This window comes from Bos grunniens, chromosome 9 (genome assembly GCF_055505025.1).
Source record: "Bos grunniens cultivar Pamir isolate PY7600 chromosome 9, Bosgru_T2T1.0, whole genome shotgun sequence".
NCBI classification, from domain to species: domain Eukaryota; kingdom Metazoa; phylum Chordata; class Mammalia; order Artiodactyla; family Bovidae; genus Bos; species Bos grunniens.
In genome coordinates, this window is record NC_141173.1 from 71,146,880 (window position 1) to 71,173,272 (window position 26,393).

The window sequence follows — 26,393 nt, forward strand, 5'->3', positions numbered from 1 at the left end:
TTAATAAAATTTGGGGTGAAAAATATTATGGCTTTATGGAATCTTATTTAAGTTTTTTAACATTCTGTATTGTAAGTAACTTAAAAAAATTTTTTAATATTATTTTTTAAAGTTTATTTATTCATATATTATTTATTTTTGGCTGTGCTGGGTCTTCATTGCTGCAGGGGCTTTTCTCTAGTTGTGGCAAGTGGGAGCTACTCTCTAGTTATAGAATGCAGGCTTCTCATTTTGGTGGCTTTTCTGTCTGTGGAGCATGCGCTCTGGAGCATGAGAGCTTCAGTAGTTGTGGCTCCCAGGCTCTAGAGCACAGGCTCAATAGTTGAAGCACGAGGGCTTAGTTGCTCCACCACAAGTGGGATCTTCCCCACCCATAGATCGAACCCATGTCCTCTGCATTGGCAGGCAGATTCTTCACCATTGGGCCACCAGGGAAGCCCGTGTATTGTAAGTTGCTTATTGACCCCATTTGGGTAATGGGCTCACCACTAGACCCATACACTTTGGGTGCTGTTACCAGGTGAATGGAAATGAAAGCTGAGAAGGCAAAAAAAAAAAAAAATTGTACAGTCTTCTAAATGTATTTTGCCTTTTTTCTTAAGTCAAGCTTGTGCATTAAAAACAGTGGCCTTTTCTCACAAGTGAGGATTTATTTGAAATATTTAAATCTTCTTTTCCTCCCTTCCTTCTTTTCTTCCTTCCTTCTCTTTCTTCATTCTTTCCTTTTCTCCTTCCTTCATCTCTTCCTTCCATCCAGGCCACACTGAAATTTCAAAGCATGCTATTGAATATAGAGATACAGTTCAAGTGAACAACGGAGACTCAGACTCAAATCAAACAACAATTCATTTATCAGAGCTTTTTCAGTTTTGTGCATTCTACAAAGTGATTAAATACCTGTAAAGAATCAAGCTATCTTTTCTTATAACAAAGTAGTACTTGCTCTTTCAAAATTTAAAAACATAGTTTTTCAGTTTCAAGTATTTTCCCAAATGTATTTCTTAAAACTTTATACGTTGCTTCTCTAAAGACAATTATAGAGTTAGAAGATTTTTCTAACAATTATAGATTTTTAAAAGAAAAAAATCTTGAAAATGGTCTAGGACTTTTAGTTTGTATCTTGTGCTCAGAGTTGCTTTTTTATTGAATAAAAACATATTTCCTGCTATTAAAATTGATCTAAATTTATATAATGACATTAATTATATGTATTTCTAAATGGTATCCTAGAAAACGCTAGAACTTTTACGTTGCTCAGATAAATAAGCTAGAGAACTTTTGTAACATGGCCCCGTACCTTTTCCAAAGGCTATTGTTATAGTCAGTGTTAGAAGTTTCATGAATAAAATCTTTTTTGTTTTTCATTTCCTTCTCAAACTTATTGCCTGAAAGGCCAGTTTATATTGTGCATTTCTTACATATTGGCTGAATTTGTTACATTGTCATTAGATCAGAAGGTGCTATATATACATAAGGCTGAGGTCCCCATGTATGATACATGTGTCACTGGCCTAGTAGAATCTTTCCAAAGAGAACAGGCTAAACTTGACTGCACTTAAGATAATTCACATCCTTTACATCCAAGCACATATGGAAAGAGCTCATTTTATACTTAAGTAATAAAGAAAAAGGAGCTGATTTCAAACCATCTCTTTAAAATGAGAATGCATATACAGTGTCAGTCAAAATTGTCAGAGGAGATTTCCACTTATGCAAATATATTAGACATACTTTTCCTTATTCTTCTCACTATGAACAATTAAGAGTTCCGGTCACTATGAATAAAACAAAACATAAGAAGCCTCTGAAAGGGGAGTTGAGAACAGTTAGACTGACAAGGGACCGCAGGACCTAAGAAACAACACATTGATGAGTTCTCTGTGTTTCCACTTGTGCTTATTCACCCCAGACTTGGAGCCAAAGAAATGGCCAGTTAAGAAACAAATGGATGCAAACTAAAAGTCATAACAGAGGCCTACTCTCTTTAGCTAAAGGACCAGGAATGGGCAGTCTAGCAAGACAAAATTTTTATACAGAAGAGGCTCAACTTTAGCTACTTGTTGCTGCTGCTTAGCTGCTCAGTTATGCCTGACTCTTTTGCAACCCCATGGACTGTAGCAACACCAGGCTCCTCTGTCTCTGGGATTTTCTAGGCAAGAGTACTGGAGTGGGTTGCCATTTCCTTCTCCAGGGGATCTTCTCAACCCAGGGATTGAAGCTGTATCTCCTGCTTGGCAGGCCAATTCTTTACCACTGGGCTACTTTAGCTAAATATAACAGGGGGGAAAAAAGTAACTTTGGTCTTACTTTCCACCCTTGGTAAAGGCTGACTGGGGAGTCTAGACTTCCACTGTCGCCAGGATGTGAGGAGTGCCCTCTAACACTGAGGTGTTGTCAGAGGAAGTCTAGCGGAGCATCAGGACCTTCACCATTGCCCAGCGGTAATGAGACTCCCCCCTCCAATACCCCATGAGGGAGCAATAGGAAATACTCATGTCTCTACCAGCCAGGTGGTATAGGATGGGGCTAGTAGACACGCTGAATTCTCATCCATGTCTAGCAGTGATGAGGAGCTCCTCCTCTTTTCTGGAGCCAACAGAGGCTGAGAAGAAAACAAAAAAGACTTCTAGCAATAATGAAGTGATGTGTGCACTTCACCTGCCAAAGTAGCGTCAGAAGAAGGTAACTGAAGCAAATGAAATTACCAGGGACATTACATTATGTTAAAAGATCAATTCTCCAAGTGAAGTGAAGTGAAGTCACTTAGTCGTGTCCGAGTCTTTGGGACCCCATGGACTGTAGCTTACCAGTCCACGGAATTTTCCGGGCAAGAATACTGGAGTGGGTTGCCATTTCCTTCTCCAGGGGATCTTCCCGACCCAGGGATTGAACTCGTATTGCGGGCAGACGCTTTACCGTCTGAGCCACCAGGGAATTTTCTAACAAGATATAGTAATTCTAAATGCATGTGTACCAAAGAACAGCGCAACAAAATATGTGAAACAAAAGCTGATAGAACTATTAATATGAAGAGAAATAAACAAGCCCACCATTATAGTTGAAGATTTCAATATCCTTCTCTCAGCAATTGATAAAACAACTAGATAGGAAATCAGCAAAGATATAAAAACTTAAAAACACCATTAACCCACAAGTTCAAATTGATGTTTACAGAATACTCCACCACCAGCAGCAGAATATGCACTTTTCTCAAGGAACCATAGGACATATACTGAGATAGACCACATCCTGGGCAAGAAAACAGGCTACAGCAAATTTGAAATAGTGAAAATGATACACAGAGTGTGATCTCTTGCCACATTGGAGTCAAACTAGATACAAATAACAAAAAGATAACAGGAAAACCTCCAACCACTTGGAAACTAAGCAACACATTTGAAAACATGAGTCAAAGAGGAAGTCTCAAGGAAAATAAACAATACATTGAACTGAATGAAAATTAAAACACAACATAAAAGCTGTGGGACATAGCGAATACAGTTCTGAGGGGAAATTTTATTAACACTAAATGTTTATATTAGAAAGAAGCAAATATCTCAAATCAATAATCTACATATATAAATTGAATAACTTACACTAAATGGACCAGATTCTCAAAAGCACAAGCTACCACAATTCACTCAATATTAACTATAGAATTAGAATAGTCCAGAATCTAGTAAGGAAATTGAATTCATAATTTTAAAACTAATTATACAGATATTGAAAGAACAATTCATTATACCCAATATTTTTCTGAAAATTGAATAGGAAAAAACATTTTCCATTTAGTTTTATAAGCTAATATTATCCTGATACCAAAGCAATACTAAGATAATTTAAAAAGTGAAGACTAATAACCTTTATGAATATAGATGCAAAAATTCTTAACAAAATATTGGCAAATAGAATGTAGCAATATATAAAAAAGAATTATAGATCACAACAAAACATGGTTTATTTCAGGGCTACAAGGCTAGTTCACTATTTGAAAATGAATAATGTAATCCACCATGTTAATAGGCTGAATGACCAAAAAAAAGTCACAGGACAATATCAGTTGAGACAGAACATGCATTTGACAAAAATTCTATATTCATTCATGAAAATGAAAACATTCTGTATTCATTCAGAAAATGAAAAACAAAGGGGAGTCTCCTCAACTTTGTAAAGAGCATCTACAAAAGCAAAAAACGCTACAGCAAAGATACCCTTAGTGATAAAAAGACTAAATGCTTTCCACCTGAGATCAGGAACAAGTCAGGATGTCTGCTCTGACTGCTTTTATTCAAACAGTGCTTAGAAGTTCTACTCAATGCAATACAGCAAGAAAGGAAATAAAAACTATACATAACATAACACCCCCAAAAAGGTGAAGCACTTAGGTATAAGCCTAACAAAATATGTATAAGATCTATACGGGGGAAACTACAAAATTCTGATGAATGAATTTTTTTTTTAAAGAACTAAATAAGTGGAGAGATAGTCCATGTGCACAGATAGGAAGACAATATTGCCAAGATTCCAGTTCTTCCCAAATTGGTCTATACATTCATTGCCACTCCAATCCAAATTTCAGCAAATTATTTTGTGATTCTAAAGAGAGTAAAAGACATGAAAGAGCCAACACAGTATTGAAGGAGAATAATAAATCAGAGAACTGACACCACACAACGTCAAGATCTACCATAAGCCACAGTAATCAAGAGAGTGTGGTAATAGATGAATACAGGTATTCCTCAGAGATGCTGAGGACTCAATTTTAGACTACCATAATAAAGTTAATATCACAATAAGCGGAATCACATGGCATCCGAAGACATTGGTGGGGAGAAATCTATAAAACTTCAAAAACAGTCTGCCAGAAACACCTAACCTGGTAGGGGCCTCAGATCTCCTCTTTCTGGACCCCTTCAACAGCTGCATTTGGGCTTCATTCACCCACCACTTAGTGTGGGTTGTCAGTATCTTCTTGTTGTTGTAAATATTTTCCAGATAGGTTGAAGCCTTCTATTGCCAGAAGGCTGATGCCCTCACAGTCGGAAAGAAACTGTTAGAAAATGTGTTTCCCACTTGGGGTGTATTTTCCACAATCTCCAGTGATCAAGACGTTCATTTCATTGGGCAATTCATATAAGGCTTAGCAAACACCTTGCAAACTTCTTGGAATTATCAGTACGTACACACACACACACACACCCCCCACACACACACACTCCACACACACATACACACACATATACACACACCCCACACACATACACACCCACACACATACACACACCCACACACATACACACACACACACACACCCTCCCACACACACACTCCACACACATATACACACACCCCATACACATACACACACTCACACACATACACACACCCCCCCCACACACACACGGGCTTCCCAGGTGGTGCTAGTGGTAAAGAGCCCACTTGCCAATGCAGGAGATGTAAGAGATGCAAGTTCAATCTGTGGGTCTGGAAGATCCCCCAGAGGAGGGCATGGCAACCCACTTTGGTATTCTTGCCTGGAGAATCCCATGGATAGCAAAGCAGCAAAGAGTCAGACACGACTGAAGCAACTCAATATGCTTATATTACATACATATACCCTATTGGTTCTGTTTCTCTGGAGAACCCTTGCTAATACAGTATGTTTAACTACAATATTACTTTTCTCATGGTGCTGTTAGTCAACTTTAAAATAGTTTGTCCATTGCAAATAAGTTAGCAGCAATCCTCATGCCTCATAGCCTCCATCTCAATCTATCTCTGACTCCATTAGCTCTCATTTTTAAGTTTTATCCAAAGGAAATGCTTTATTCTATAATCTTAAAAATAACACTTACTATAAACTGGGTGTATAGGTGATTGGGCAACTTGGTACAAGAAACTGATTGGTGAATACTTGAAACAATGTTGTTGCTGTGGACACAGGGAATTTTCATTGGCTTTGAGAATGTTGGTTTCCTCATTGTTATGATTTAATTGGTTGTGTCTGCTCAGTCACTCAGTTGTGTCTGACTCTCCAGCCCCATGAACAGTAATCCACAAGGTTCTTCTGCCTGTGGAATTTTCCAGGCACGAATACTGGAATGGGATGCCATTTCCTCCTCCAGAGGATCTAACCCAACCCAGGGTTAGAACCCACATCTCTTTTGTCTTCTGCATTGGCAGGCAGATTTTTACCACTAGTACCACCTGAAATGATGATAAATAGGAGCATAGAGGAGTTCATAGATGAGGCCACACGATGAACTTATGGTCATAAATCAAAGGTATACTAGCTGCCAACATCAACCATCATTCTAAACACAAAATTATGCTTCTTCTCATAAAATTCTAGAATTGGAAGAGATGTTATAGTTTATTTAATTCAGTCTTTCATTTTAGAACTAAAGAAAGGAGTCAAATAGTTCAAATTATATACTTTATAAGACCCACCCACTCTTAAGATGAAAATGGTACAAGGATTAGGCACAAGCACATTGCTTAATAGCAAATGGGGAAAAAGTGAAAACAGTGACAGATTTTATTTTCTTGGGCTCCAAAATCACTGCGGACAATGACTGCAGCCAAGAAATTAAGACACTTGCTCTTTGGAAGAAAAGCTATGACAATAGACAGCGTATTAAAAAAGCAGAGACATCACTTTGCCAACAAAGATCCATACAGTCGAAGCTGTACTTTTTCTGGTAGTCATATACGGATGTGAGAGTAGGACCGTTAAGAAGGCTTGTGTGTGCTAAGTCACTTCAGTCATGTCCGACTCTCTGCAATCCTAGGGACTGTAGGGTGCCAGGTTCCTCTGTCTATGGGATTCTCCAGGCAAGGATACTGGAGTGGGTTGTCATGCCCTCCTCCAGGGGATCTTCCCTACCTCAGGATCGAATGCATATCTCCTGTGGTTCCTGCACTGTAGACAGATTCTTTGCCAATGAGCCACCAGGGAACAAGGCTCAGCACTGAAGAATTGCAGCTTTCAAGTTGTGGTGCTGGAGGAGACTCTTGAGAGTCCCTTGGACTGCAAGGAGATCAAACCAATCAATCCTAAAGGAAATCAACCCTGAATATTCATTGGAAGTACTGATGCTGAAGCTGAAGCTCCAATATTTTGGCCGACTGATGCAAAGAGCTGACTCACTGGAAAAACCCTGATGCTGGGAAAGATTGAGGGCAGGAGGAGAAGAGGGAAACAGATGATGAGATGGTTGGATGGCATCATTGACACAATGGACATGAGTTTGAGTAAAGTCCAGGAGATAGTAAAGGACAAGGAAGCCTGGTGTGCCAAAGTCCACAGGGTCACAAAGGGTCAGACACAACTCAGTGACTGAACAACAGCAATACCAGAAGACTCAAGTAAGCAGCACAATCTGGTCCAGACTTCCATTTCATTCACCAGTTTCTTAACCAACATTTATTTATATTGTGTAGGGGATGCCTTAGGACAGCTGACAAAGGAGGCAAAGAGCAAAGTTGATTTATGAACTGTCATCCTAGTACTTGCACGTAAGCTAAAAATGGATCAGAACTTCAGAACAGTCTTATGGACTCTGTGGGAGAGGGAGAGGGTGGGAAGATTTGGGAGAATGGCATTGAAACATGTAAAATATCATATATGAAACGAGATGCTAGTCCAGGTCGATGCACGATACTGGGTGCTTGGGGCTAGAGCACTGGGACGACCCAGAGGGATGGTATGGGGAGGGAGGAGGGAGGAGGGTTCAGGATGGGGAACACATGTACACCTGTGGTGGATTCATTTTGATATTTGGCAAAACTAATACAATTATGTAAAGTTTAAAAATAAAATAAAATAAAAAAAAAAAGAACTTCACTATGTATGGCCAAACCAATACAATATTGTAAAGTTAAAAAATAAAATAATAAAATAAAAATAGACTTTAAACAACTACTTAAAAAAAAGAAATTAGGGCAGAAATAAATGCAAAAGAAATAAAAAAGACCATAGCAAAAATCAACAAAGCCAAAAGCTGGTTCTTTGAAAGGATAAATAAAATTGACAAACCATTAGCCAGACTCATCAAGAAACAAAGGGAGAAAAATCAAATCAATAAAATTAAAAATGAAAATGGAGAGATCACAACAGACAACACAGAAATACAAAGGATCATAAGAGACTACTATCAGCAATTATATGCCAATAAAATGGACAACATGGAAGAAATGGACAAATTCTTAGAAAAGTACAACTTTCCAAAACTGAACCAGGAAGAAATAGAAAATCTTAACAGACCCATCACAAGCATGGAAATTGAAACTGTAATCAAAAATCTTCCAACAAACAAAAGCCCAGGTCCAGATGGCTTCACAGCTGAATTCTACCAAAAATTTAGAGAAGAGCTAACACCGATCCTACTCAAACTCTTCCAGAAAATTGCAGAGGAAGGTAAACTTCCAAACTCATTCTATGAGGCCACCATCACCCTAGTACCAAAACCTGACAAAGATCCCACAAAAAAAGAAAACTACAGGCCAATATCACTGATGACCATAGATGCAAAAATCCTTAACAAAATTCTAGCAATCAGAATCCAACAACACATTAAAAAGATCATACACCATGACCAAGTGGGCTTTATCCCAGGAATGCAAGGATTCTTCAATATCCACAAATCAATCAATGTAATACACCACATTAACAAATTGAAAAATAAAAACCATATGATTATCTCAATAGATGCAGAGAAAGCCTTTGACAAAATTCAACATCCATTTATGATAAAAACTCTCCAGAAAGCAGGAATAGAAGGAACATACCTCAACATAATAAAAGCTATATATGACAAACCCACAGCAAACATTATCTTCAATGGTGAAAAATTGAAAGCATTTCCTCTAAAGTCAGGAACAAGACAAGGGTGTCCACTTTCACCATTACTATTCAACATAGTTTTGGAAGTTTTGGCCACAGCAATCAGAGCAGAAAAAGAAATAAAAGGACTCCAAATTAGAAAAGAAGAAGTAAAACTCTCACTGTTTTACTCATGATCCTCTACATAGAAAACCCTAAAGACTCCACCAGAAAATTACTAGAACTAATCAATGATTATAGTAAAGTTGCAGGATATAAAATCAACACACAGAAATCCCTTGCATTCCTTATACACTAATAATGAGAAAACAGAAAGAGAAATTAAGGAAACAATTCCATTCACCATTGCAACAAAAAGAATAAAATACTTAGGAATATATCTACCTAAAGAAACTAAAGACCTATATATAGAAAACTATAAAACACTGGTGAAAGAAATCAATGAGGACACTAATAGATGGAGAAATATACCATGTTCATGGATTGGAAGAATCAATATAGTGAAAATGAGTATACTACCCAAAGCAATTTATAGATTCAGTGCAATCCCTATCAAGCTACCAATGGTATTCTTCACAGAGCTAGAACAAATGATTTCACAATTTGTATGGAAATACAAAAAACCTTGAATAGCCAAAGCTATCTTGAGAAAGAAGAATGGAACTGGAGGAATCAACCTGCCTGACTTCAGGCTCTACTACAAAGCCACAGTTATCAAGACAGTATGGTACTGGCACAAAGACAGAAATATAGATCAATGGAACAAAATAGAAAGCCCAGAGATAAATCCACACAGATATGGACACCTTATCTTTGACAAAGGAGGCAAGAATATACAATGGATTAAAGACAATCTCTTTAACAAGTAGTGTTGGGAAAACTGGTCAACCACTTGTAAAAGAATGAAACTAGACCACTTTCTAACACCATACACAAAAATAAACTCAAAATGGATTAAAGATCTAAACGTAAGACCAGAAACTATAAAACTCCTAGAGGAGAACATAGGCAAAACACTCTCCGACATACATCACAGCAGGATCCTCTATGACCCACCTCCCAGAATATTGGAAATAAAAGCAAAAATAAACAAATGGGACCTAATTAAACTTAAAAGCTTCTGCACAACAAAGGAAACTATAAGAAAGGTGAAAAGGCAGCCTTCAGAATGGGAGAAAATAATAGTAAATGAAGCAACAGACAAACAACTAATCTCAAAAATATACAAGCAACTCCTACAGCTCAGTTCCAGAAAAATAAATGACCCAATCAAAAAATGGGCCAAAGAACTAAACAGACATTTCTCCAAAGAAGACATACAGATGGCTAACAAACACATGAAAAGATGCTCAACATCACTCATTATCAGAGAAATGCAAATCAAAACCACTATGAGGCACCATTTCACGCCAGTCAGAATGGCCGTGATCCAAAAGTCTACAAGCAATAAATGCTGGAGAGGGTGTGGAGAAAAGGGAACCCTCTTACACTGTTGGTGAGAATGCAAACTAATACAGCCACTATGGAGAACAGTGTGGAGATTCCTTAAAAAACTGGAAATAGAACTGCCTTATGATCCAGCAATCCCACTGCTGGGCATACACACTGAGGAAACCAGAAGGGAAAGAGACACGTGTACCCCAATGTTCATCGCAGCACTGTTTATAATAGCCAGGACATGGAAGCAACCTAGATGTCCATCAGCAAATGAATGGATAAGAAAGCTGTGGTACATATACACAATGGAGTATTACTCAGCCATTAAAAAGAATACATTTGAGTCAGTTCTAATGCGGTGGATGAAACTGGAGCCTATTATACAGAGTGAAGTAAGCCAGAAAGAAAAACACCAATACAGTATACTAATGCATATATATGGAATTTAGAAAGATGGTGACAATGACCCTGTATACGAGACAGCAGGGGAGACACTGATGTATAGAACAGTCTTTTGGACTCTGTGGGAGAGGGAGAGGGTGGGATGATCTGGGAAAATGGCATTGAAATATGTATAATATCATGTATGAAACGAGTCGCCAGTCCAGGTTCGATGCACGATACTGGATGCTTGGGGCTGGTGCACTGGGACGACCCAGAGGGATGATATGGGGAGGGGGGAGGGAGGAGGGTTCATGATGGGGAGCACGTGTATGCCTGTGGCGGATTCATTTTGATATATGGCAGAACCAATACAATATTGTAAAGTTTAAAAATAAAATAAAATTAAAAAAAAAAAGAACTTCACTATATGATGGCCTTTAAAGACAGTGGTGGGACGCATCTTTCTGATAGCCAGAGCTCCAGGTGGTACCACTGATCACCTTTTGGTGAAAAAAGAATGGCCCAAGATTAAAATCTGTGCAAATTCATGGGTGGCAAGTAGCTTGAGAGGAGAAAGATGGAGAGATCAGTCATGGTACATGGATGGACCAGTGGGAGAGAGCACAAACTGTGAGGATCTTGGCATTGCATGTGGAGGGCATCTACTCTGGAATAGGCATTAAACAGCCAAGTAATCACAGTAGACAAAATGTCAGCAGGTCCATGTCAACCATCTCTCTGTCATCAGAGGTCACAGTGTTTGAACACTAGGCACAATGAACAGAGTCACCATAGTGTCCAGAGAATGGAGGCTAAGCATGGGTCTGGCTACGTGAGCTCCCATTTGCTGAGGCTGACAAGAGAGACCAATGCTGACGCCCACGTACAGCACCATCCCTTCCGGACGCTAACCAGCCACCTGGTGGCAAGTTAAGTACATTGAACTATTTCCAACCTGGAAAAAACTGCGATTTTGAAGACTTTTTGCATCTCTATGTATTCTAGTTTGGATTTGCCTTTCCTGTCTGAAGAATCCCAGGCAGCACCATTTTCCATGTGATTACAGAAAGTTGAATCCACCCACGTGGAATCCCATATGACATTGCTTCAGGCTGAGGCAATGGTTCTTAATGAGGGGCAATATTTCCCCCCACCCAAGGGGATATTTGACCGTGCCGGCTGACATATTTGGTTCTCACAACTAGGAGGATGCTACTGACATCTAGTGGCTAGCGGCCAGGGTTGCTGCTAAACATCAATATACAGGACAATCGCCTGTAACAAAGAGTTATTTCAGGCAAAGTGTGAAGATGTCACTGTTCAGAAACCACTGACTAAGACATTCACTTTATAGCAAAGGAGGTGCAACCATGGGCCCACAGTCATCAAATCATCTGGTCTTGTCATGTACCACAGCATTCAAAACAACTGGCATTGAAGAGCAATAGAATAGCTTCCAGATGGCATAGAAAAGGCCCAAGTTCGAAAATGATACCATGCAAGGATAGGTAGTCATCTTTCAGGACGTGATATATACTCATATTAAGAGCCAATATATAGTGCTGTGCCCCATTAGTTAAATAGATTACATAGTGCCAGGGACCAAGGGATGAAAGTAGGAATGATCCATAGGAAGTTTCTTCTTCCTTTTCTGGATTCTGGCCTCTCTTGTGTTTACTGGTCTTAGTTCCTATGTGTGGGGAAATTCCACCTTGGAAATGTAAGCTATGATTTATGCCTATATACTTCATACTTCTCATGACAAGGGGCCAGGGGACAAGGAGAGGAATACAATATTGAAAGAAGCAATTGATGTGATCATCAGGAGGAAGGCTGTTATGGAACACTGAGGCCAGGGAGGAATATGTTTGGCACTTGGTTATCTCAATACTTCTTTGCTCAACTGTGATGGTAAATAGACAAATATAGTAGCCAAGGTCTGAGAAGGACTAGATCAAGGATTTAGATAATCAGAGATACAACTTTAGATCACCCCACCATGTCAGCCACCAACGGCAGCATAGGTATGAGCTGTGGCAGAAGAAAATCTAGGATAAATCATGGAGGAAGGAAACTAAGACATATCACAGTTGTAGCCTCAAACCTACCTGCATCCAGGAAGGCTATAGCTTTCTTCATTGATGTTCCTCTAATAAATTTACCCTAGGAAAGAGACCCACCCTTCCTACAGGAAGACCTTCAGGGTTTAGATGAAGCAAGAGGATCCAATCTGTGCAAAAGTGGATTGTTGTAAACATTGCCCAGGTTCCCTTTCCAGGAAGGAAAGTGCTAATTCCCTCAACTGCTGAGTGTGCTGCTGGCTGTTAGCTGTCACCCATCAGTTCTCCCTGGGATTTGCCATCCAGTGAACACAGCCATATTGCCCATCATCCTTCCTCCTGCAGGGGACAAGATGCATCCCAAGACTTTATGATATGAAGAGCTGGTCTGCCTTCCCCAAATCAGAATATACCTAGAGAGCCATTCCAGACTCAGGGCTCCCCTTGGACTTGCCTTGGTTTTTGTTGCTACTACATTGCAGCCCCACTTCTCCCTTGGCCTGACTCTGCTTCCCTCACATCTCATACAAACGTTGATCCTGACAGCAACACCTCAAGAACTTTCTGTAGACTAGACTCCATCTCAGAGTCAATTCATGGGGAATCTGACCCACACCATTAATATTTACATACACTGCGGCCCATGCACGTGAAGATTCAGTGAAAGGCTGCTGCTCTAGCTTGCCAGAACTTCCTTCTTCCTTGAAAGCTTGTCTTTCAGATGGCTACTGACAGATGTACACTTTTCTTCCTCTTCCTCAGTTATGCCTATTCTTCTTCACTTTGGGAAATTTTCTGCTAGAATAGGAATTTTTAAAACTAGAAAGAAATGTATGTAAAAGACTATCTTTTCTTACTTCTCTTTTACCTGCAACAAGAACCCTGTGATTAGTTTTAGTCCATTAAATATTTGGCCTAAAGCATGTGTTTATGAAATGCAAAACTCACCTTGATCTAGGCTCAGATTTACCAGAGTTCCTTTTCTTTCTTTCCAACACCCGGACTTTGTTTATATCAATGTTGACATTAGTCATCTTCAAGAGATTATAACTTGGATTTTTTTGTCTAACAGCAGTTCCCTGTTCCTATGTTTTCCATTTCTTTTCTTGTACATCAGCCTGTAGCAAGGGAGAAGCCAGCTGAAGTTAAGCACCAATGTCAAATGCTCACTGAATGGTAAGTGGATAACAGTTTTATAGCCCAGCTGAAATTATACTGAAATTCTTTATTGGCCAGACCCAAATCTAAACATGTCTATTTAGCAAATAAACTCAGACTGTTCCCTTAAATGCCAATTTCCCTGGAAAAACATATCAGAAGACAATTATTGATATAATTTTCTTGTTTAAGTGCTTGATGAAATTCACCAATGAAGCCATCCAAGCCCAGCATTTTCTTTGAAGGAAGGATTTTTAATTTTTATTTAGCTATTATAGACATATAACATTATTTTATTGAACAGTTTCAAGTGTGCAATATAATGATTCAGTATATATATATACATGAAATGATGACCACAATAAGTTTCAGTTCAGTTCAGTTCAGTCACTCAGTTGTAGTTTAGTTACCATCAATCACCAGACACAGTTATAATTTTTTCCCTGTGATAAAAACAGTTAAGATCTACTCTCAGCAACTTTCAATACAATACAGGATTATTAACTGTCACCATGCAGTACTTTACATCCACAAAACTTATTTATTTTATAACTAGAAGTTTGCACCTTTTGACTATCTTTTTAATTATGAATTTTATTTACTTAATAAGACTATATAATTATTTTTTCAATTTTGTCACTTTGGTTTGTTGTTTTTCTCAAAAAAAGGTGTACCTTTTCATCTAATTTATTTTCATTAAATGTATCACAATATTTAATGTTTCACTCTTTATTATCAAATTTTCATCTGGTATCACTTACTCTTAGCCAAAAGAACTTCCTCGAATATGTCTTGCACACATCTGCTGATCAGTGCTTTTTCTAGATTGATAGATTTTATATATTCTAAATAAATTTAAAAGATATTTTTCCATTGCCTTCTGATTTTCACTGTTTCTGGTAAGAAAACAGCCTTCTTATTTTATTCCCTGTATTTCATATGTATTTTTCCTCTTGCTCTTTTTATGTTCTGTTTAACTTTGGCTTTCAGCAGTTTAATATAATAGGCCTAAGTCTTGTTTTCCTTTCTGCTTGGTGTTTGCTTAAATTTTTATAATTATGGGTATATTTTTAAAATAAAGTTAACAAATTTTAAACAATATTTTCTTAAATAATTTTTTTTGCCCCATACTTTTTTTTCTTAGACTTCAGTTATACAAGTGTTAGTTCATTTGCTATTATTCCACAGGTCACTGATATTCTACTTTTGATTTTTAAAGTAATTTTTATAGCTAATTTGCTCATAATTATTAATAATTCTGATAGATAATTCAAAAAATATAAGCAGTATCAATAATTCATATCATACCTTTAGAAATTATTTTTCTCTTTTAAACCTTATATCTTTTCTTTTTTTGTATTACTGTCTTGGCCAGGACATGCAGTTTGTATTGATCATAGCAATGATGATAAATATTCTTATCTTTAATCTTGGCTTAAAAGTTGGCTTAAAACTCAGTATGCAAAAAACTAAGATCATGGCATCCAGTCCCATCACTTCATGGCAAATAGATGGGGAAACAATGGAGACAGTGAGAGAATGTATTTTCTTGGGCTCCAAAATCACTGCAGATGGTGACTGCAGCCATGAAATTAAAAGACACTTGCTCCTTGGAAGAAAAGCTATGACCAACCTAGACAGCATGCTAAAAAGCAGAGACGTTACTTTGTCCACAAAGGTCTGTCTAGTCAAAGCTGTGGTTTTTCCAATAGTCATGTATGGATGTGAAAGTTGGACTATAAAGAAAACTGAGCATCTTAGAATTGATGCTTTTAAACTGTGGTGTTGGAGAAGACTCTTGAGAGTTCCTTGGACTGCAAGGAGATCCAACCAGTCCATCCTAAAGGAAATCAGTCCTGAATATTCATTGGAAGGACTGATGCTAAAGCTGAAACTCCAACACTTTGGCCACCTGATGCGAAGAACTGACTCATTGGAAAAGACCCTGATGTTGGGAAAGATTGAAGGCAGGAGGAGAAGGGGATGACAGAGGATGGGATGGTTGGATGACATCACCAACTCAATGGACATGGGTTTGAGCAAGCTCTGGGAGTTGGTGATGGACAGGGAAGCCTGGCATACTGCAGTCCACGGGGTCACAAAGAGTCAGACATGAATGAGCAACTGAACTGAACTGATCTTTAATCTTAATGGTAAAATATTTAAAATTTCATTATGGGGAAGGTGTTTGCTAAGGTTTTTGAGCAGTTTCATCTATCAACCTGAGGAAATTTTCTAATTATTTTGCCATTTTAAAGTAAATTTTGAAATTTATTGCTTTTGTTTTCTTCTAACTCTTGGGAAAATATGGGGCAATAGTTATAGTGCCATTTCCAACCATTTCAGAATGTCTCCATCTCTGTAACATGTGTAGGATTACATTTATTTTGTCCTCTGGAAGTCAGATTGGCATTGTGACTTCCTTTACCTCTATGCAGTATGAACAGAAGGGATGTGTCACTTTTGGACAGAAGTTTTCAAAGTTGGCATGGTATAGTTCACCTTGCTCTCCTTTCCTGACTCAGCAATCATGTAAACATGTATAGAGAAGAAGCGCCCATCAACCTGGATCCCTCAATAATGATAATAAGCAGAAGGTACTTACAATTGATCATAGTATATTACTTATTAATATCTTTTATTTCACAGCTTCTTTTTGTTGATATTATCAATGTTTGGTATACATAAGGAAGAGCCAGGTAAGCAATGCAGCTTAGAGAATATTTTCTTTAAAAAACATTTCTTTCCAAGTGTGAAGTGGGTGGAAGAAAAATAATTGGGTATGTAGTCCCTGCACTTGGCAATAATATACAATTTATTAGAAGAAATTAATTAAATTCCTAAAGACAATTCTAGATATGCCACATGAGCTTAAGAAAAAAAGAAAGAAAATAGATAATTTTCTAGAAGGAGTATACTTCTTGTAACTATACTATGAGAAAAGTATAAAGATACAATAAGGAAGAGCAAACTATATAATATGGCTTACTTATAATAGCAATTAAATTTTAGGAGTATAAATTTGATTCACTCATAGGATTGAAGATTTTTTAACAGGGGAGAAACTTTGTCTTTAGGAAAGTGACTAAAAATATTGCCACTATATTTAGGATGAAATGCAAATATAGATTTGCATTCTAGAGATCTTGAAAGGTTGGAAGGGGCAAGGATTTTTATTTTTATTTATTTATTTATTTTTGGTCATGCATTGCACTACTTGTGGGATCTTAGTTCCCAGACCAAGGATCAAACTCAGGTCCTCAGCAGTGAGAGCTTGAAGTCCTAACCATTGGACTGCCAGGGAATTTCTGGGGCAAGGATTTTTAGTTGTAGCAGTGAGACATCGAGGGCCTAGAAGAGGAGATGGAAAAGAGGGAACAGCTTTGAGTTTTATTGAGTTGTCTGCATATCCATCTATGACTAGACCTTTAAAAACCTAACATTCTTCACTTTTGTATATTGAGAGTCATATAAATAGAGTCTGTAACTGGATACACCTTATTGGATATCCACCTCATATTTTATGTTACTGAGTTTATGTTAGTATTTTATGTTACTGAGTCAGGACACTGGCTCAGTGTACTAATATTCAACACAAAACCTGAAACTGAAAACACAGGTATCTAGGGGAAGAAGGTTTGGTAACACAAACTTCTGAGAATTAAGTAGGGTATTTGGGGGGATTTTGTTTGTTCTTGCCTTTTGTGCACAATAGGCAATTGTGATTCGTGTGCATTTGCTTATTCTGGTAGGAAAAAACCCTCCCCCTAGAACAGAAGGACCATTATAAAGAGCTGCTGCTAGAGGTAATCAACAACACCGGACTATGTCATGTTCTCTATGCCTGTAACAGGGTCACTTTCAAGGACTGTGGACCAGACTTTGTTTCTTTCTTTTTAAAGGGCATTTTGGGAATTGTAATACTTCTCCATGCTCTAAAGTATCATTTGTCCAGGGGAGAGGGTTTGGGTGTCAAGCATAGGAGGGATCTAGGGGTTTCTAAAGTGGTCCCTTTGAGAGTCACTTCATAATATATTTGTCGGCATATCTTTCTTCCAATTCTGGTTTTGTTACCTTCTCTCTGTTTTCAATATAAACAGCGTACAAAGGGAGCTATCTTCCTGCTGCTCAAAATAACTACTTAGTTGGGTAAAATTTATAATGTTAGATTCTACTTTTAGCCAGGAAATGCAAACAAAGCCTGGAGACTGCTTGTTCCTTGACCCCAAATTCATTTCATGTTGCTATAGTATCACCCCTGAGAAAATGGGCCTGCCTGTTTTCCTCCCCATAGACGCACTCAATGGGCTTTTGTCAGCTCTTGAATTATAGCATTAAAATTTAAACACTAGGGATTTAATGGAGGATTATTATGACACTCCAGTGCATTCTTTCTGTTGCCATTAGCAACAACTGAAGGATGAAATAAATTAGTTGTTTTAAGAGGTACTATTTTCTTAAAAGATGAAGGATCTACCTCACATTCTTGGAGTTTTATAAACTGGTCTGTGCAGGTTATTGTTAACATGAGAAGAGGGCTGGTGGTATATAATACCAGTCCAATAATTGAAGGACTTTTTTGTATTAGTTCACCAATCTACAAAGAAACAATATTTTCACAGGCCCCCAGAAGATGAACTTCAATCTGCTGCTCCCAAACACATTCTCCACTGTCTGGAAAACGTGCAAAGGGGATGGCACAGTGTTCTCCATCCCAAATCCTTCAAAGTGCTGGGGGGAAATAAAAGAATTCCTGCCAAAAGGCCCAGAGAGATCTCTCTGTCTGTATAGTATGGTAATGACTGAGGCTAGTCCAGAGAGGCTTCTGGGAGAAACCAGCTATTGAAATCTAATGAATGGAACTGAGAATTTCTTATTACAATACTATTTGTTTATTTGCTTGGTCATATCCTTGTATCTAAGAAGACATCAAAATAAACAATAAAAGCAAGATATTGTTGGGTCGTCTTTGAATTTCCATTTGAGTATATATTCTGAGAAATTTTCTCATAGGTAAATTTGTAACTAGATTTATTTTCTCTGCCCATTTATTTGCCTTTCTAGTTGTGTGTCATTTTTACCTCTTCCTTGTTCCATTGTCAGCATCCAGATTTATATTCAGGATTGTACTATAATCCTGATACAATTATTTTGAAGGCATTTTCTAGCAAGAATACAAAGAAAAGCAAGGATATATCCATATTTTTGTTGCTTTCTCAGTTACCAAAATATTGAATATATCCTTGCTTTTCTTTGTATTCTTGCTAGAAAATACTTTCAAAATATTTCACAATTTTTTTTGTCTTTGGAATACATTCAAGTTCATGGTAGAAATAATAAAAGATGAGTAATAGGCTGTAAGTAAATAAATAGCCATTTGGATTTTTTTACTACCCAGAGATAATACCTCTTAATCTAAGTGGGATTCTTTACTTATGGCAATGAAAGTAAATCTTATTTTCACCAAATACTTTCAGAGCTCTCTGTCTCTTTCTCAAAGGCAATTCTATTACCAATTTCTTTTGTTTCCATTCAGGGGTAGACTATGCAGATTTATTTATATAGGAGACTTTTACATGAAAATGATACATATTAAAGTTTTTATCTCCTAGCTTTCCACATATAGCTTTTCCACATAGTAGTAAATCTTGAAACCAGAATTTGTATGTGAGAACACAAGGGTGATATTCTTGTGGGACCAGAAAGTTGGGGGTTTGAAGGAGAAAACTAAGAACATGGTTTTAAAGTTGGCTTTGCTAAGCAAGCCCTTTGCTCTGTTTTTTAAGTTGTATGGACCTGGTCAATAAATTAAAAGGGTAATGAAACATGCTTTTAATTTTGCTTTACATAACGCTGAGAAAATACTGTCCATAAAAACAACAACAAAAAAAAGTTAGCATTATTTTTGTCATGTTTTGGGTTACTTTGATATGGTCTGTCTGGAACAACTCATCTCTCTAACATCTAGTCCCTAAATGAGAGATTTTTGTAGTTCTTTGTAATTTGCTAGCAAAAACGGTGTTGCAGTAAACATCCTTGCAAACAGAATTGTAGACCCACGTATCAATCTGCTCATACTCTAAATTGCTAGAATATGAATTACTTAGATCAAAGCATAATATACAGAGACTTTTACCATACTGAACCAGACCAGGTATTTAAAAGCACTTCTATAAATTAAGGACCAATAGCACTTCAGGAACCACATTGAGAGCTGCCACAGATGGGCAACTTCCAATTTTCATGTCAAGCTGAGATGTTCCTGGGACCAGGCTGACTGTGCTCTTAAATATATCATTTTCCACCTGACAAGTCAGGTTCCTTAGGCCTTTCCCACCATGTAGGTCATTGAGTCCCTGTAGACCCACCTTCAAAAATGGAAATATCAGGCCATAGGGTCACAAGGTTTCTATGGATCAGGTGTTTAGCTTTGCCAAGAGCCTGTGCTATGCTATGCTAAGTCGCTTCAGTTGTGTCTGACTCTGTGCGACCATATATATGGACTGTAACCTGCCAGGCTTCTCTGTCCATGGAATTCTTCAGGTAAGAATACTGGGAAGGGTTGCTGTGCCCTCCTCCAGGAGATCTTCCGACTCGGGAATCAAACCTGCGTCTCTTACATCTCCTGCATTGGCAAGTAGGTTCTTTACCACTAGCACCACCCTTGCCAAGGGCCTGAAAGTGAAAAGTAAAAGTGTAAGTTGCTCATTCATGTCCGACTCTTTGTGACCCCACAGACTGTAGCTTGCCAGGCTCCTCTGTTCACGGAATTCTCCAGGCCAGAATACTGGAATGGGTAGCCATTCCTTTCTCCAGGGGATCTTCCCAACCCAGGGATGGAATCCAGGTCTCCCACATTGCAGGCAGATTCTTTACTGTCTGAGCCACCAGGGAAGCCCCAAAAGCCAAGAGCCTAGTAGCAAGCTATTAACTGGTTTCAAAAAACCTTACCCATATAGGCCATTACAGAGTATTGAGTAGAATTCTCTGTGCTGCATAGGAGGTCCCCGTGAGTTATCTATTTCATATGTGTGTGTGTATTAGTTGCTCAGTCATGTCTGACTCTTTTCGACTCTATGGGCTGTAGCCTGCCAGGCTCCTCTATCCATGGGGATTCTCCAGCAAGAATACTGGAGTGGATTGCTGTGCCCTCCTCCAGGGGGATCTTCCCAACCCAGGAATCGAACCTAGGTCTCCCCCATTTCAATCAGATTCTTTACCATCTGAGCCACCAGGGAAGCCCCATTTTATATACAGTAGTAGGTATATGTCAATCCCAATCTCCCAATTTATCCCTCCCCCTTCCCCCGCCATATAACCATAAGTTTATTTTCTACATCTGTAATTCTATTTCTGTCTTGTAGATAAGCTCATTTGTAGCCTTTTTTTAAAAAAAAGATTCTATATATAAGCAATATCATGTGATATTTGTCTTCCTCTGTCTGATTTACTTCACTCAGTGTGACAATCTCTGTCTCTACCCATGTTGCTGCAAATGGCATTATGTTGTTGTTTTTATGGCTGAGTGTAACAGATTAACTTTGCTGTACACCTGAAACTAGCACAACATTATAAATCAACTATACCCCAGTAAATTTTTTTAAAAGCCTAACCCGGTAGCAATACCAAAGAGGCAATGAGTCTGAAACCCCAAAGGACCCCTCAGGATAGAGGCTGCCTCCCTCTGCCAAGGACCCCAATTGACTGAAAGTTGTCAGCGACACTTGAGCTCAAAGGTGTCATTAGTGTTGTGAATTCTATTAGCACTTCTCTACCTACAGCTCTTCTAGAACAGGGAAAGTATCCTTGGCACTCCTGGGATGAAGAAGTACATTCAAATGTAGAAATAACAATAGTACATTAAATTGGCCCAAATCCTTCAGCCTCCAAGGTCACATTAGCTTCCTTTTCCCACTGTAAAGTGAAAGTGAAGTCGCTCAGTCGTGCCCAACTCTTTGCGACCCCATGGATAGTAGCCTGCCCCAAGTTCCTCCATCCATGGGATTTTACCTTGCCCCAAATCCATTCACTGAATCTGGATGCCTAGTCCCCAGACAGGAGTAGGTAAGATGACACCTTGGGCAGTTGTATCCAACAGAGTTCTCCAGGATAATAAGACCAGTGGGAATGATCTTTGGTCTCTTTTGGGGACAGAGAGATCTCTGTAAAGCAGCTGAGATCAGGGTAGAGTGGAAGAGAATACGTAGACAGCGTTAGTGGAGAGAGAAGTTTCTTGCCAATAAACAAGATACTGTATTCAGTTTCAGCAGATTTTGAATAGGGGCTAGCTCTAGACTCACAAAAAAGAACTTCTAACTATTTTGGTCTGCCCAAAGTTCTGTGTTGAATAGCAAGGTCCTCATTGTTGATAGCTTTTTTTTTTTTTTGGCTTTGAGGACTCTTTGGTTCATCAGTTGCAGCCTCATTACTTTTTGGCTGAAGCTGTAGAGCTTCAGCGCTATGCCCTGTTGTCATGGTAACATTTGCTCATCCACCCTCCCAGAGGAGAGTGAGCAATAACCAGGGCACCATTTGAGCAGTTTGGTCCAATCCTAGCTCTTATTGCTCCAAACATTTATTAACAGGTGGGACTGCAGAGAATCATTACGTAATACCCAGCCCCCTTGCCTAACATTTGCTGTCAGATCTGAGTCACGTCATATTCCCAGATTTGGCCTGCAAGACCCATGTTCCTTTTCCTTCAGAAAGGCACATTTCAATCAGCATCCCATCCTTGTCACCAAAACTGCTGAGAATTGTGATGGGTCTGATCTGTCTTGTGTGTGTGTACTTAGTCGCTTAGTTGTGTCTGACTCTTTGCGACCCTTTGGACTGTAGCCCTCCAGGCTCTTCTGTCCATCAGATTTTTCAAGCGAGAATACTGGAGTGGGTTGCCATTTCCTGTCCCCAGGGAATCTTCCTGACCCAGGGATCAAACCCTCGTCTCCTGTGTCTCCTACATTGCAGGTGGATTCTTTACCTGGTGAGCCATCAGGGAAGCGCGGTATGTCATCTTACTTGCAAGCTAACAAGTTAATCAGCCCACAGTCTTATGGATGCTAAAAAATGACACAGGACTCCTAAGTCAGAGACAAAAGAATTTATCACAGAGCATGGTAAACAGCATGAACATCAGCTTACTTTTGAGAGTTCCTTCTACTCCAAAATCTTACAGAGAAGACACCTAAATGTAGTCTACACATGCAGTGGTTTGCATTTCAAGAGACGAACTATTAGCATACAGAAGGTCAGTATCTTACAATGAGTAATAAGCATGCCTACCCTTTGATCAAGAGAAATAATATCTTTGTTATAGCAGATGATAAGCATGCCGGCTCTTTGTCCCTGGGGAAGATCCTATCTCTATCAAGGTTTTTCACTATGCAAAACATCCTTAAAAAATAGTCCAGAAGGAAGAACGGTCAGTGCCTCTGTTCCCAAGATGTGCCAAACTGTGAAAGACTTATTAGAATTGTTTCCCAATACATTCAATGGTTTGAATGTACTTAGATGTATTCAACTACCCCCTCTCTATTCCTCCATTGGTGGCAATACTTTTATTAAAAACCAGTACCAGCTGCTGTAATAACCCTTATGCATTGCTTATTTACTCCTTTTGGATAACTTCCCAGGTAAAGTGATTAGGTAGAAATGAATACATTTAATTTTAATATATTTTGCAGATTTTCTCTACCAAAAGGCAGTTAAAATTAACATTTCAAACAGCTGTGTTGAAGAATAACTTACTCCTTAATGTGGAAAAAATAAATGATAAGCTTCATATTCTTAAATTTAATCTTTCCTAGAACAGCAACTTAATGCAGAGACCATAGAATTTAATTAGAACTTCTTATTCCTAATAACATGGGTTGCTATACAAAAATAGACTGGGTGGCTTATAAATGATAGAAATCTAGTTCTTACAGTTCTGGAGACTGGGTGATTTATTCCTCACAGTTGTGGAGGCTGGGGTGTCCAAGATCAAGGCACTGACAGATTCAGTGTCTAATGAGGACCCACTTCCTGGTTCATAGACACTTCCTGGTTCATAGCTGTCTTTTCACTATGCCCCCATATGACAGGAAAGACGAGGGAGCTCTCCTACTACTGCCTGTATTATAAGGACACGAATCCCATTCATGAACATTCCACCCTCATGATCTAAGCACATTCCAAAGTCCTTACTTTTAAATACCATCACATTGAAGATTAGATTTCAACATGAAAATTTGGAGGGATACAAGCAAAGTTCAATAAGAAATCTTAAACATAATGGTTAGACAATTGACATAGCTGCTTTGAAAGGACAAAGCTCTCATATAGCCATTATATTTAATCAGAAAGATGAGAAAGAGCTAGGAAATATTTACATGCTAGTTTTCATAAAATGTAATATAAATCTACATTTAGCCTATATCTTGTCATCATGAAAACTGAGTTTTTGTCTAAATTTATTTTAAAAGAAAAACAAAAGATTTCTCTGTATTACTAAAAGATTCTAAGAACTTTTCACTAATAATTCCAAATGTATGTTTTTTTAAATAAAAAGTACATTTGTTAATGTATTGTTTCTTATAAAACACTATATTCACTTGTTTTTAATTATGTTTCTTGAATGAGATTGTGGTCACCCACTTGTCTTATAATAATTAACTCATTCTGAGATATCACTGATTTATTCTGTAACTGCCTTAGTTGTGATTTAAACTTACTTGGTAGCATTAAAAACACAATGAAAACATTTGTTAAGCTTTCTATTGCTATATAACCTTGTTTATAACAAACCTTGTGATTTAGCCTATTCAACTCTAATAGGCAATAACAATTCAAGTTTTCTCTTCAGAAAAATCTATGTTGACAATGGATATTATCACTTGCAATTTCTATTCAATCCATAGAGTAAAAACAAGACCTCACTGTTGCATTAACCCACTCCAGATGAAATTCAGGTCCTCAGGATTTTTACTTATTTTTGTCAGTGAAATATTATCTCTGATCAAAGATCACAGCAAAAGTGAACCACTGTCACTGGTAAGAGTCAAGAGACTCAACAAACAATAGATATGGATCTCACAAACTGCAGGTATTGGCATGATTAGATCTAAGACATGGATAAAATACTTTAAAAATGAAGAGTAGGCTTTCCTGGTGGCTCAGTGGTAAAGAATCTGCCTGCCAATGCAGGAGACACGGGTTCAATCCCTGATCCAGGAAGATCCCACATGCCTCGGGGCAACTAAGCCGGTGGGCCACAACTACTGAGTATGTGCTCCAGAGCCCGAGAGCCAAAACTGCTTAACCCACGCGCCACAACTAAAGAGTGCAAATTCTCTGGCACCTGTGCTCCACTGAAGGTGAAGCCACCACAATGAGAACCCACATATCACAGCTAGACCATAGCCTCTGCTCCCCGAAACCAGAGAAAAACCCGAGCAGCAACGAAGATTCAGCCAAATAAATAAATGATTACTTTTTAAGAATGCAAGGTAATATGTGTCTTGATTTTTAACAAAACACAACTGTTAAGGATGAAAATATAACCTTTAAATTAAAAATTTATGAGATGATTAGAGTTATCACAGATGAAAAGTCAGTAAGTAAAGTTTTGTCATAGAAAAATAATTAAAAATGCAGCACAAAAACAAAAGAAAATGAAAATTACTAAATATTGTTTGGAGTTAGAAAAGATAGACTAAGAGAATTAAACCTTGTCTTATCAGAGAGAGACAAGAATAGAGATTATGGAGCAGAGTCAACTTTTGAAAAGGTCATGATGAAGAATTTTTCCAGAAATGATGAAAGACAAGAATTTACAGAGGAAGCACAATGTATACCAAATGAGATATATTTAAAAAATGAATCTATAATTATGCTCCTTCCACTAAAATTTTAGAACTTCAGAGATGAACAGAAACTCATAAAAGCAGCAACTTGAGCAAATAAATCTCCTCCAAAACAACAACAACAACAAAATTGAAGAAATAGTAAATGTCCAAACAGCAATAACAGAAGCCAGATCACAGTGAAATGATAAAATTCCCAGTTGTGCAACCAGCCAATTTCTCAGTAACAAGGGCAAAATAAGACATATTTCCATAAATAAGAACTGAAAGTTTTCACCATCAGCAGAATTTCAGTAAACTAACTTCCAAATTATATTCTTCAGCATAAAAGGAAGACCAAAGATGCGTAAAAGAAAAGAAAGTCTTAAAAAATTATGTATGAAATACACAAAACAATGGTGAATTATTTAAGAAAAAAAAGGAATTAGAGGCAAAGAAATAGTTGTAATAATGGAAGATAGAACACAACCAAAGATAGAGCAGAGATTAAAAATATTAGAATACTATGAACCTTTAAATTGAGATACTGGAAAATTTTTCAATTCCTGAAAAAAAATAATTCCTAGAAAAAATAAAACAATAAAAGAATAACCTTATAATAATATTAGTTTTACAATAAGATTAAAAATAATATGATGGAGTTCAGGAAGGCTACCTGAAATGTGG

General features: G+C 37.9%; 1 protein-coding gene and 1 long non-coding RNA gene across 11 annotated transcripts in view; one reads left to right on the forward strand and one right to left on the reverse strand.

Annotated features, from left to right (window-relative positions):
* Nucleotides 1-26,393, forward strand: part of LOC147366112 (uncharacterized) — a 271,655-nt gene that overhangs the window by 213,019 nt on the left and 32,243 nt on the right. For 3 of the 10 annotated variants that reach the window (XM_086316550.1, XM_086316557.1, XM_086316556.1), the window contains 2 exons: nucleotides 13,844-13,902; nucleotides 22,852-24,486. The exons of 2 other annotated variants lie outside the window; for them this stretch is intronic. In XM_086316550.1, the coding sequence (XP_086172676.1) occupies nucleotides 13,844-13,902; nucleotides 22,852-22,921 (129 nt within the window). In that variant the 3' untranslated portion in view covers nucleotides 22,922-24,486. Of the gene's footprint in view, nucleotides 1-13,843; nucleotides 13,903-22,851; nucleotides 24,487-26,393 lie in introns of those variants that run through there. 5 more of the 10 variants (XM_086316552.1, XM_086316548.1, XM_086316547.1 and 2 more) reach the window with 5 other exon arrangements.
* Nucleotides 631-23,947, reverse strand: LOC147366114 (uncharacterized). Its single transcript, XR_015132404.1, has 3 exons — nucleotides 23,809-23,947; nucleotides 13,675-13,844; nucleotides 631-763 (listed from the first exon to the last, which is right to left on the reverse strand). It is a non-coding gene; the product is annotated as an uncharacterized LOC147366114 (long non-coding RNA).